General features: G+C 44.3%; 1 protein-coding gene across 2 annotated transcripts in view; it reads right to left on the reverse strand.

The window, feature by feature from the left end:
- LOC126267152 (alpha-tocopherol transfer protein-like) overlaps nucleotides 1-13609 on the reverse strand; it is a 112220-nt gene that overhangs the window by 41790 nt on the left and 56821 nt on the right. For both annotated transcript variants that reach the window (XM_049972090.1, XM_049972089.1), the window contains exon 3: nucleotides 6927-7086. In XM_049972090.1, the coding sequence (XP_049828047.1) occupies nucleotides 6927-7086 (160 nt within the window). The remainder of the gene's footprint in view (nucleotides 1-6926; nucleotides 7087-13609) is intronic.

Consider the following 13609-nt stretch of genomic DNA (forward strand, 5'->3'; position numbering starts at 1 on the left):
CCAGTTACGAGGAACAATTTTCCCTGCACACCTCATTTCTCGTTTCGGTGACGAGTCGTGGATTAAGTTCCCAGTCTTGTCCATGTGAGTTGTTATTGTCAGGGTACGTGAAAGAGCTTCTATGCCATCGAACCCAAAAGCTTAATGGAATGGAAGGCTGACACTAAAGCAGAGGTGTGTTTGGCCATTAACCAATGCCTGTTGCCCCGATTTATGAGCACCTTCCGGTGAAGAGTTGAAAATTGTATTCGAGAGAATGGCCGTCACTTGGATGACAATATTCCATAAGTGACTAAGTACAAGTTGACCTTTGATTTTGTACAAATAAAAGATTTTTCTTAAAAAATCAAAGTACTGTTATTCATTTGAAAGCCCATGAGAAAACTTACCCAATTTCCTGCTGAAAGGTACTTGTTGAATCATTAAGATTAACGTTAGTACAAATTGGGGAAATGTCTGTGGATTATAATTGACAAAACTGTTACTGGTCTACACAGTATATCAGATTCTTCCGTCATCAGACATCCCACCCTTTTGGCAGTTTTGAATCGCTCATAATAGGAAGCGTAATGGACATGCCGTATTCTATTCACAGAAAAAATGAATCATTAAAGCCATAAATTTAGGAGAGAAATCCTAATCTAATGCTATACGTGGGTAACGCTAACTTGGTACAGCCTTACAGAGACGACTACCAGATCATTGCTTGTAACTGACCGCTTCCTGATTTCCTCGGCCACACAGGCCGGCAGCAGTGCGTGAAATACAACATTGTCAAGAATGAGACGAGAGCGCTCCGATGGAGGTAGGTCGGTGGCGGCGTATGGAATAAACAGGCCGCACCGAGACGAGACGCCAGGACCCGGCGCCCGCGGCTCCCCCCCCCCCCCCCCCCCCCCCCCACACCAGGCGCCGCCGCGCCGATTCCGCTCGCGCCTGATTGGCCCGACCCGCGCCAAGGATGCAGAGATGCCCGTGGTCCAGCGACTATAAAGACCCGGACGAGACGTGAACCCGACACTTCGCCTGAAGATGGCAAGTAAGAAACTTGCTGAAACGTTGCTGGAGAACAACGCATTGACTCGGCTGTCAACCCGAGAAGAATTTATCTTTAAGTGGTAGAGTGTTCAGTGTGCGACGTTCTCCGTGTAGCGAGGAGACAGCTTCTACACTGGAGAGGATGTTAATCTCACAAACACGAGGCATGCTCTGTTAGAGGAATTCATGTTTAAATTGAACTCTGATACTTTAGCAAAGAAACCTACAGAGCACGTATGATACAAACGCAGGGAGGCAAGTTGGAGCTCCCATAATTAAAGCTTTGGTGGTTAACAACAGGGTGGATCGCTTGGGAACCACGTCTTTCTGCAAGAAAAACCGGACATTCACACTGAAAGAATGAGTCCAAATTATCTCATTAGTTAATTATTCTACAAGAAAAATAAAATACTCATGAAGCTATCAATTACTCTGGGTTCTATAAATCACATTTACGATTACATGACTGTTACCAATTCTGCTTGAAGCTGGTGCAGCTCCATACGACAGCAACCTCTGCAGTCTTCCATCACTTACCCACTTCATCAGACAAGGACCTGATTTGTCCAGCGTGCCAAGTTTATCTGAAAACCTCAGCATTGAATTTACTCCGTCACTGCCCGCTTTCCTTTGACTACGACCAACAACGAAGCTGTTGTTCATTATCTCCGAAACTTTCCAACATTATCTGACCGAAATTTATTCAATTACACAATTATCTGCCTGCATTTTCAGCAATACTTATCAGGACTGTACTCCTCGCGTTGCTTAATTAACTGCATACACTCCAGATATCTCCACCAGCGTAGAGTAGAAATCCCTTCTAACACTCAGATAAACTTACGTTCTCATGTGCTTTAGTGAACAGGCACGGACTTGGAATTTGCTGATCAGAAAGGACACTTAAACATCACAATCAAAATTCAGATTGTGCGGAAATTTCATCTGGGCATCGGTATTATCCCACAGACTTGAAAACAGGCAATAACGTAATGTGATATAAATTGAATTAATGAATCCTAAATCCAGTGAAAGAGGTACAGGGTGACAATTACTGAACTATACCAAACAAAGTCATAATTTCTGAATGGTTTGCCTTAGGGCGTTCAAACTGTGCTGTTGCCCGCTGCGGATAATGGGAATTAATATGAACATTGTGGTTTTTTAGCAACCAAGTCCACTTTCATATGTACGGGTTCATCAGTAAGGAAAATCGACGCTTTTGGTGGACTGAGAAACCACATTTCATGATCGAGAAGTCGCTTCACCCTCAACACGTAATGTTATAGTGTGAAACGTCCAGTCATGGAACAATCGGTGCTATAATTCTTGATGGCGCTGTGACTACCGAATGGTACGTGAAAGTTTTGGAAGATGATTTCATCCCCATTATCCAAAGTGACCCTGATTACGACAAGATGTGGCTCATGCAAGACGGAGCTCGACCCCATCCAAGCAGGAGAGCGATGTCCTTGAGGAACACTTTGGGATCCGAATTGTAGCTCTGGGGTACGCAGATTCCACTGGCATAGGCCTCGATTGGCCGCCAGATTCTCCGGATCTGAACACATGCCTCTCCTTTCTGTGGAGCTATGTTAAAGACAAGGTGTACAGCAATAACCGCAAGCCCATAGCTGAGCTATACACGGCCATTCAGGAGTTCATCGACAGCGTGGGTGTTCCGACACTTCAGCGGGTCATGCACAACTTCGCTATTCGTCTGCGCCACATCATCGCCAATGATGCAGGCATATACACTCCTGGAAATTGAAATAAGAACACCGTGAATTCATTGTCCCAGGAAGGGGAAGCTTTATTGACACATTCCTGCGGTCAGATACATCATATGATCACACTGACAGAACCACAGCCACATAGACACAGGCAACAGAGCATGCACAATGTCGGCACTAGTACAGTGTATATCCACCTTTCGCAGGAATGTAGGCTGCTACTCTCCCATGGAGACGATCGTAGAGATGCTGCATGTAGTCCTGTGGAACGGCTTGCCATGCCATTTCCACCTGGCGCCTAAGTTGGACCAGCCTTCGTGCTGGACGTGCAGACCGCGTGAGACGACGTTTCATCCAGTCCCAAACATGCTCAATGGGGGACAGATCCGGAGATCTTGCTGGCCAGGGTAGTTGACTTACACCTTCTAGAGCACGTTGGGTGGCACGGGATACATGCGGACGTGCATTGTCCTGTTGGAACAGCAAGTTCCCTTGCCGGTCTAGGAATGGTAGAACGATGGGTTCGATGACGGTTTGGATGTACCGTGCACTATTCAGTGTCCCCTCGACGATCACCAGAGGTGTACGGCCAGTTTAGGAGATCGCTCCCCACACCATGATGCCGGGTGTTGGCCCTGTGTGCCTCGGTCGTATGCAGTCCTGATTGTGGCGCTCACCTGCACGGCGCCAAACACGCATACGACCATCATTGGCACCAAGGCAGAAGCGACTCTCATCGCTGAAGACGACACGTCTCCATTCGTCCCTCCATTCACTCCTGTGGCGACACCACTGGAGGCGGGCTGCCCGATGTTGGGGCGTGAGTAGAAGACGGCCTAACGTTGGGCGGGACCGTAGCCCAGCTCCATGGAGACGGTTGCGAATGGTCCTCGCCGATACCCCAGGAGCAACAGTGTCCCTAATTTGCTGGGAAGTGGCGGTGCGGTCCCCTACGGCACTGCGTAGGATCCTACGGTCTTGGCGTGCAGCCGTGCGTCGCTGCGGTCCGGTCCCAGGTCGACGGGCACGTGCACCTTCCGCCGACCACTGGCGACAACATCGATGTACTGTGGAGACCTCACGCCCCACGTGTTGAGCAATTCGGCGGTACGTCCACCCGACCTCCGGCTTGCCCACTATACGCCCTCGCTCAAAGTCCGTCAACTGTACATACGGTTCACGTCCACGCTGTCGCGGCATGCTACCAGTGTTAAAGACTGCGATGGAGCTCCGTATGGCACGGCAAACTGGCTGACACTGACGGCGGCGGTGTACAAATGCTCCGCAGCTAGCTCCATTCGACGGCCAACACCGCGGTTCCTGGTGTGTCCGCTGTGCCGTGCGTGTGATCATTGCTTGTACAGCCCTCTCGCAGTGCCCGGAGCAAGTATGGTGGGTCTGACACACCGGTGTCAATGTGTTCTTTTTTCCGTTTCCAGGAGTGTAGAAGAAGTAATAACCTAAACCGTAATATCTGAAGTGACATTTACATGTCCAATAAAGCGTGTGTACGCCGTAGTTTGTAACAAATTTACGTTTTTTTTCATATACCTCAATAATTGTCAGCCCGTATGGAGACTAAAAGACAACGTACCTCTTACATTACTTCATCTGCAGTTGGTGTGCGGTAGTACTGTTGACGTGTTTAAAAGATATAAAGATATATCGATATATCTACATTTATAAAATATCACAATCGGCTCTCGACATAAAGGGAATCGATTTAACGATGTATCGACGTGTTGACGGAAAAATGTCAACGCTGCGAGCTATAAAAACAACAATTGCACATTGTAAATATACTACCGTTTTAGAGCTGTATTTTTAAATATTTTTTTTGTTATTAGATATACAGTACATCAACAAGCTAGCAGCTGCCTATCCCCCTTAGAGCAGGAACTGAAATGATAACGATGCACATTCATGCTTGGCGACAACCACTTTGCTAACAGTGGTGACTGCATGTAAGTGGCACAATAAAAGGTGCATGATGGGTCCGTCGTTCGGTTCGGTCACGTATCGGGTTTGTCCGGAACACTCCATTTCTACCGTCCGGTTTTTTAATTTCTGAAAACGCTAGCAACCTAGCAGTTGTAGTGTCAAAAATGAGTGGTGAAGCTAAACGTAGCAGTTCCTGTTGGTAGCGCCGAGTTCCGATTGCGTCAGCATTTCCCCTCCCACATCTCCGTCCACCGCAAACACCAATCTTCCTATTCAGAGTTTTACTCATCTTTTCAGCAGCTGTTTTTGAACAATGGCAATGTAAAAAAATAACACACTACTTGCATTAAAAATTGTTTTTTAACCCTGTTTCTTCACATTGGAAATCTTGTTATTCCATTCACACCGCCGCCACCCTTCCAGCGCAATCGGACTACTATATTTGTGCCATCTATACTTGCTTCACACAGTGAAAGAGAAAGACTGAACATGATAAAAGCTTAAAAAGTAGTGAGACTTCTTTACACAGCGAAAGTAAAATTATGTTTTACTACATTTTCAAAAGAACAACTTCAAATACTTGCCGAAAATAGCGAAAAAACTAAACATAAAATTAGAATATTGGCCTTTTGATATCGGTATACCCATATATCGGCGAAAAAATATCGCCCTTACACATCGATGTTCAAATAAAAATAACTACACTACTCGCCATTAAAACAGCTACACCAAAAAGATGACGAGCTACAGACGTGAAATTTAACCGACAGGAAGATGATGGTGAGATATGCAAATGATTAGCTTTTCAGAGCATTCACATAAGGTTGGCGCCGGTGGCGACACCTACAACGTGCTGACATGAGGAAAGTTTCCAACTGATTTCTCATACACAAACAGTAGTTGTCCGGAGTTGCCTGGTGAAACGTTGTTGTGATTCCTCGTGTAAAAAGCAGAAATGCGTAACATCACGTTTCCGAATTTCATAAAGGTCAGATTGTAATCTATCGCGATTGCGGTTTATCGTATCGCGACATTGCTACTCACGTTGGTCGAGATCCAATGACTGTTAGCAGAATATGGAATCGCTGGGTTCAGGAGGGTAATACGGAACGCCGTGCTGGATCCCAACGGCTTCGTATCAGTAACAGTCGAGATGACAGGCATCTTACCCCCATGGTTGTAACGGATCGTGCAGCCACGTCTCGATCCCTGAGTCAACAGATGCGGGCGTTTGCAAGACAACAACCATCTGAACGAACAGCTCGACGACGTCTGCAGCAGCATGGACTATCAGCTTGGAAACCATGGCTGTGGTTACCCTTGACGCTGCATCACAAACAGGGGTTGCTGCGATGGTGTACTCATCGACGAGCCTGGGTGTACGAATGGCAAAATAGCATTTTTTGATCAATCCAGGTTCTGTTTACAGCAGCATGATGGTCGCATCCGAGTTTGGCGACATCGTGGTGAATCCACATTGAAAGCGTGTATTCGTCATCGCCATATTGGCGTATCACTGGGCGTGAAGGTATGGGGTGACATCGGTTACACGTTTCGGTGTTCGCATTGACGGCACTTTGAACAGTGGACGTTACATTTCAGATGTGTTACGACCCGTATCTCTACCGTTCATTCGATCCCTGCGAAACCCTACAGTTCAGCAGGATAACGCACGACCTCATGTTGCAAGTTCTGTGCAGGCCTTACTGGATACAGAAAACGTCCGACTACTGCCCTGGCCAGCACATTCTCCAGATGTCTCACCAACTGAAAACGTCTGAGCAATGGTGGCCGACAACTGTCTCGTCACAATACGCCAGTCGCTACTCTTGATGAACTGTGGTATCGTGTGAAAGCTGCTTTGGCGGCTGTACCTGTACATGCCATTCAAGTTCTGTTTGACTCAATGCCCAGGTGCATCAAGGCCTCTATTATGGCCTGAGGTGGTTGTTCTGGGTACTGATTTCTAAGGACCTGTGCACTCAAATTGCGTGAAAATGTAATCGCATTTCAGTTTTAGTATAATGTATTTGTCCAATGAATACCCGTTTATCATCTGCATTTGTTCTTGGTGTAGCAATTTTAATGGCGAGTAGTGTATATATCGTTATTTTATTAACAGCCTTAGCGTGCGGGAAGGAATGGTTACAGTTATAACAATGCTGTAAGAAACGCCGTTCGACGAGGTGTCTCGTATTTGTGTGAGTGACTCACACGTCTTGGGCCATGGCCTGCATGTCGGGTCGCAGCAGGTCCCTCCCCTGCAGCAACTCCGGCATGCGACTCCTCAGCGAGAAGTACGCGTCGAGCGCCACCTTGGTGCGCTCCAGGCTGCACTTGCAGTTGAGGTACAGCCGCTCCAGTCGAACCTCATCTGGACAAACACACACATGTAACATGTTAGCCTGCAGACTTTCATGGCCCTTGTCACTAAAATTAAAATCTTCTGGGTTGTTAGGCCACTTCATATTTCCTTTTAAAGTAATCGACGTTTCGACCCCTTTGCTGGGATCTTCTTCAGGACGTAACACTTATGAATACAATTGGTGTACCATCGTGATTGGATAGAAAGGCACGATTTTCACACTTTCGCTGAGAAGGGTTGTTGGTTGAAATTCCTTCTACTGGTATTGGCTATCCATGATCGTTGGCTGGATGGCAAACGGACAGAGAAAGAGAGGGGGAATGTTTACCAAAAATGTTATTGTCCGCCGAGTTGACTTGCAGCGTGTTGTTCGTATTGCTCGCACACCGCGGCCGCATATTTTCTTCCTTGATGGTGGGGAGCCCTGATGCCCGAAGCCTATAGCCGTCCCCTCTGTTGAAATCGTAAGTGTTCTTGACAATTTCAACCGCTTTTTGGATCTTTCTTCTATAAATATAGATTTCTTTAGCCAGCACACGTACGTTATTAAAATCTATGCCTCAGCCACAGTTCTCATGATGTTCCTCTACTGCCGATTGTATACTTTGTTTTAGCCACATGTGCCGTTCGTGCTCCTGAATGCGTTCTTTAAACGTTCTTTCCGTTTCACCTACATGCGCTTTGCCACAGCCACATGTCTCTTGACAGACGTCTGCATCGTAGAGGAAATCAGGTGCATCCGTTTTCCGTCGGAAAAAACTTTTATTTTGTTTTGATTAAGGAAAGACGTCTGGATAACATTTTTCTTTATTATTCTGCTTATGCGGTCGGTGACCCCAGAAACGAACGGTAATCTAATTGAGTGAGAAGGCGGTATCTCGTCATTCAAATTAGCCTGGCTCTCCGCCATCAAGGAAGTAAATATGCGGCAGCAGTGTGTGAACAATACAAACAACGCGCTGCTAGTCACCGCTACGGACAACAATATTTTGTGTAAACATTCCCCCTCTCTTGCTCTGTTCCTTTCGCCAATGGATAACCAATAGCAGTGGGAGGAATTTCAACCAATAAACCTTCTCCATTGTAAATGTGAAATAGTGCCTTTGTATCTAATGACGATCGGCCACCAGTAGTATCCATAAGGGTTCAGCAAATAACGCCCTTTATGCTGCATCAGCGCGGGAATATTAGCCTATGACGATGGCCCACCAATGGTAGCTAAGAGAATTTTAGGCGATGCTCCCACTTCTCCAGCACTCCCCTTTATAAGACAACGCTACATTGATCTCTGACGGTATTCTAGCAATAGTCGACACAGTAACATCCTGAAGACGACCCCAGCAGAGAGGTCGAAACATAGTTTACTTTAGAAGGAAATATGACGCGGGATAACAACCCAGAAGATTTTCACTTTACACACGTAACAGCTTTTCACATTCACTGTGCATAGTTCTTACAACGAAGAAGGCCCAACTCTCTTGTTACCGATTGTACAGACACACTGTACTTGTATCATCGTGGTAGCAGCAGCTCCCTTTTTTGTGCCTGTGACTGATGAAGATTAGTGTGAAACTCACAAGGAACTATCTTGACGCGAAGTTACTTCACAGTATAAACGTTATGGTACTGATCAGAGACAAAACAAAATTTCAATTACGACCTCTTAATTCTCCGTTAAATAGTTCAAACTGTTAAGAACCGTATAATAAACTTACACACATTGCGAGGGACTCCACGAGAATGCCTATGGCTCCAGAAACGAATCAGGTAAGTGTTACAGTTGACATGTGCGCGGTAGGGCAATGCTGTCAAAAATGGTTCAAATGGCTCTGAGCACTATGGGACTTAATATCTGATGTCATCAGTCTCCTAGAACTTAGAACTACTTAAACCTAACTAACCTAAGGACATCACACACATCCATGCCAGAGGCAGGATTCGAACCTGCGACCATAGCGGTCGAGGGGTTCCCGACTGTAGCGCCTAGAACCGCTCGGCCACCCAACCCGACCGGCCGGCAATGCTGTCGTTTCTAGCACCGACTGTCTGTTAAAATGTAAGACGGTGTCTGATGTACAGAGGGAGCTATTTTTATTATTATAAAATGCACATTTTATGGCTTTTGACAGTACCTACAAAGAGTAACGCAGCTACATAATGCTTTCTGTAGTTACCCGTTCCCCAGTTTCCTAGCAGAGAGGGTCCATCTGCTTGTCAAGCGTAGTTTTAGGCCCATTCCGACCTCATGTTTTGTCCATTTCACAGCAACCCACAACAAGCTATACTGTTACTAAGGGCTATGCAATTCCACTTATAAAACCACAGATCAAGAACTATCTCATTTGGTAGGATACTACGACAGCTGACACAGTAAACTACTCTATTTTCCGCTACAACCACTTTCCAGACAGCTCGTTTTTATCCACTGAACTGCTTATCAAACCTTACGTCGTACATATTGAAATACAGGGTTTCGTTGAAAAAAAGACACTACTACGAGGGACATACTAATGGTACCCCTAAGGTCTAATCTAAAACATCCAATAAATGTTTCCGTAACAATACAGTGGGGTAGTGCCCGAGTCTTACTTATATTCAGCAGTTGCTGACTATTTTCATATTTTAGCATAAGACTCTTGGAGCCCATTGATCTCATGAAGAATACTAGCGACTTTTGTTTCAGAGGCGCACAACTGATATACAACCGGTAGCACCATGCAGTTGATAACACTAAGTGGCTTTGAGCCATGGGAGTAGTCATTGTTATCGCTTTATTTTCCAAATTGTAGTAACACAGCAAAGAAAACGATTTTCATCACATCCATACTTTGGAACGTGTGGAAGTCAGATTCAGAGAGATCAGGTAGCTAAATAATACGCTTCATTGAACTAGAAAATATCTTTGCCGTACACCATGAACCTAACTTTCAAAATAAATGTTCTACGTTCGAAAGTTCACATATTAGCAGGTCTGTAAAATCGAAATCCGCTACTGCCTAATATTCATCGCCAACGGTGGTCTACCTCGTGCTTCGTAAAATACTTAGATCCTCCTTGTCATGCTGTTCCAAGGTTTCCTCTGCTCTGAGGTCATGCAGTGTGAGAGAACGGTTCCAGCAAAGATGCACTGCAAGTTTCAACTGCTCCTGAGCATGATCAGTTGGATTCATGTAAGAAGGTAGAGCCAGCTATTGCATTCCATTGGTTTCTGCGTTCTGGAGAAAGTTTTATTGGCTTAAAGTACGAGCCTGTCGCCGAAATGTTGATGTAGGCCATGAAAATAAGTTGGATTTTATGCAGATACTACACAGCCCTTAAATCACACAGGGCAACGAATTTTTTTGAAATCTTTAGTACTTTGATATCTGATGTGCATAGATTTTTATGAGCTGAATCCAAATCTAACCTTAGTTTTTTGTATCACCCATAGTTGTCGAGCAATATGCTTTTTATTATATAGTTTAAAAATCTTATGCTATACAGTAAATGGAGAAGTCAATGAAACGCTTTGTTACAATATAAGCTTGGTTTGTATTTACAGTAAGCTACTTAACACAACGATGTGTGTTCATAGAGGTTTCACTTGTCAGCTATAATTGGTCTCTTTTTTTTCTTTGAAGCTTCTTGTGTAGTTTTTTCTACGATGAGTCGCTTGCTGAACTTCTCGGTGAAGTGACCAACAGCAGTCCACCATCATGTTGGTGTTCCAGTGGCCTTGGTAGCGTTTTTCCATCACTTTAATGTCCTGGTGAAAACGCTCTCACTTACAGACTCATTAAACATCGTAAAGTTTGAAACTTCTTTAACATTGTAGGTATAATAGAAACATATTCTGGGTCTTTTTCATGTCCTAAGAACTTTGTAACGGCTTGCTTGAATAATACCCATACTTCTTTCTCATGTAAGGTCATTGTGGATGCAAAGTTAACATCAAACATCGATTTTCTAATGTCAGGTCCGACAAAGACGCCTTTTATTTTAGCTTCTGAAAGGTATGGAAGCTTTTGGCAGAGGGACTTAAAACATGGTCCATTTTAGGCAAAGCCTTTACAAACTGATTCATTAGCCCTAACTTTATATTTAGAGGTGGTTGGAGTACGTGTTTTGGATCTACAAGGTATTTGCGTAGAACGTTCTTCTCGCTAGGTTCTGCACGAGTGTTGATCCCTAGCCCTACTGTAACATTCAACAAGAAACATGGAAATTTGGTAAAGCCACCTTGCTGACCAAGGGGCATGCATGTTACTTTTAGATCGCCACATATCACCCAACCATGAGCAGAATAGCCTATTTTATTTAGCACCATTTCTAGATTTCAATAGCTTTCTTTCCTATGTAGAGAACGTCCAACAGGTATAGATGAATAAATGTTACCATTGTACAATAAAACAGCGTTTATACTAGTTTTGGATAAGCAACAGCCTCCAGTCTTCCTTTTGTATTCAATACCAAACTCATTCATCAAACTGAGAATGTCTAAGCAGTACACTAAATCACCTTCTTGTTGGAAAAAACTTAGAAAATTGCTGCTCTCGGTCTCTCTTTCTATATATGTATATGCTGGTTCCAGCTGCCAATAAGTTTTTTTTTCTTTTAATCTAGATCCAATCAATTCAGCATTTTCTTTCGTTAGATCCCTAACATATGGTTAATCTCGGTCTGAGTAAACAATCTGGACTCTAGACTTTCTGTATTACAATAGAATTCATCATAATGTTATTCATCTAAATCACATTGTACATCATAAAATACTTCTTTTAGAATAGAATTTTAATCTGTTCGTTCAGGAACAGTAAAATCTACGCCATGCCCTACTGGTCAGATGGCGGACGGAAGGTTGGGGTAGCTTATTACCTTCTTGTTTTTCGAACTATGACCAGTACTGTCAACACTGCAAAAGTAGCAATCATCTGAATGATTTCTTGGCTCCCTCCGTATCATAGGAACAGCAAATCTAAATCATTTTTTCTTATTTTTGGACCATTTTCTGACTTCTCCAATACACACACATAACGTACATTATGTGGCGCTCAGGATGTATCTTGACCACCAAGTTAAGATCCAAAGTATGATAGATAAACCATTTTCACAAAGTCTGTAACGTTTCTTTGGTGTCTGTTAATCACCAACTCACCACAAATATAACAAAACCTGTCAGTGGAATTTTCACAACCACGATTACACATTTTACTGAGCACATGTACAGGAAACGGGGAAGTGAGGCTAGGTTGACAGTAAACAAAACACCGTCTGTTAATACAAAAATAGAATCTACGTTGTTTTGAAAGCACAGGTTTTCAGCAGTGCTACCGACGTCATCTACATTCATTACACCTCTTTTTTAAATTATTGTAACTATATAAAAGCTGTTAAATTATTTAATAATCGCTTGAATAATAAATTTAACAGTAAAATGTGAAGAAGTGGTGGGTGATACAATTTTTTAACTATCATCTTTGGATTTCCCACCCTAAAAAAACATAAGAATAAGTTATTTTCAGCAAAAAAGTTTTGGCATGTGTTATCATCTACTGTGTTTAACCTCACCACCCGATTATATCGTAAAGTAATAGGAAATAATGAGAAAGCCACCGGGAAGTATTGCATTTCCTACCTGCAGGTTAGTAGCCACAACTGTGGTGACAAGTTGATCAGGATACTACGTCTTAAGACACAGGCTAGCCATGCTCAGCAGGAAACTGGACCACACAATGGCAACGGCGCTTAGCAAGTGGGTCAAATGTCACCACACAAGGGTAAGTCTCTTATTATAGGCGACGTAACTATGAGCGAGGTTTTAGTGAACGATGACATTTTTGGGAAACAGTGATTCTTGTAAACTATATAAAAATCAGTGAAGGAACAGTGTCGATCGCGATTACTATTTTATTAAGAGTGACTGGTTTAGGCCATCTTCAGACAGCACCATCAGCTGAAGTTGTTGATGCTTAGAACAGTCAACTGACCTCAGTTGCGATCTAGACTTTTCGCGGATTTTATTCAGTGAAAGAAATGTTCCTCGTAGCGATGGAAATGTGGCTGAATTTTGGGGCGGAGGCATTCTGATTCGCTCACAGCCAGTGTGCAGCGCCACTACCAAGACGCCGAGAGCCATGCCAGCCACAGAGAAACCTGGGCAGCGCTAGCAGCAGCCATGGGCTGTGCCTGCTACAGCCGCCACTACGTTCCTCACGGGATTCGGTGCCGCAGTCCCACCAAACTGCCGTCCACACCTGGCACCGGCAGCGAGTCGAATGCCAGTCACAGCTGTCCCCACATGCCTCTGAGGAAGGCACACGTAGAGCCGAGAGGCCACCTAGGCTCCAAAGTGACGACGGAAATACAATCGCACCAAAAAGTATTGGCACACGTCCGTATTTTTCGTTGCTGGTTACAAACGCCACACCTTGCGGTACACAGCACATGTACGTGCTACCTCACATAACAGACATTACAATTTTGCCCACAGTGCCTACTATTAACAAAGAAATGTATCTCCTCTGCACACAAAAATTACTGGCACAGAGCGTGG

This window comes from Schistocerca gregaria, chromosome 4, assembly GCF_023897955.1.
Source record: "Schistocerca gregaria isolate iqSchGreg1 chromosome 4, iqSchGreg1.2, whole genome shotgun sequence".
NCBI lineage: Eukaryota > Metazoa > Arthropoda > Insecta > Orthoptera > Acrididae > Schistocerca > Schistocerca gregaria.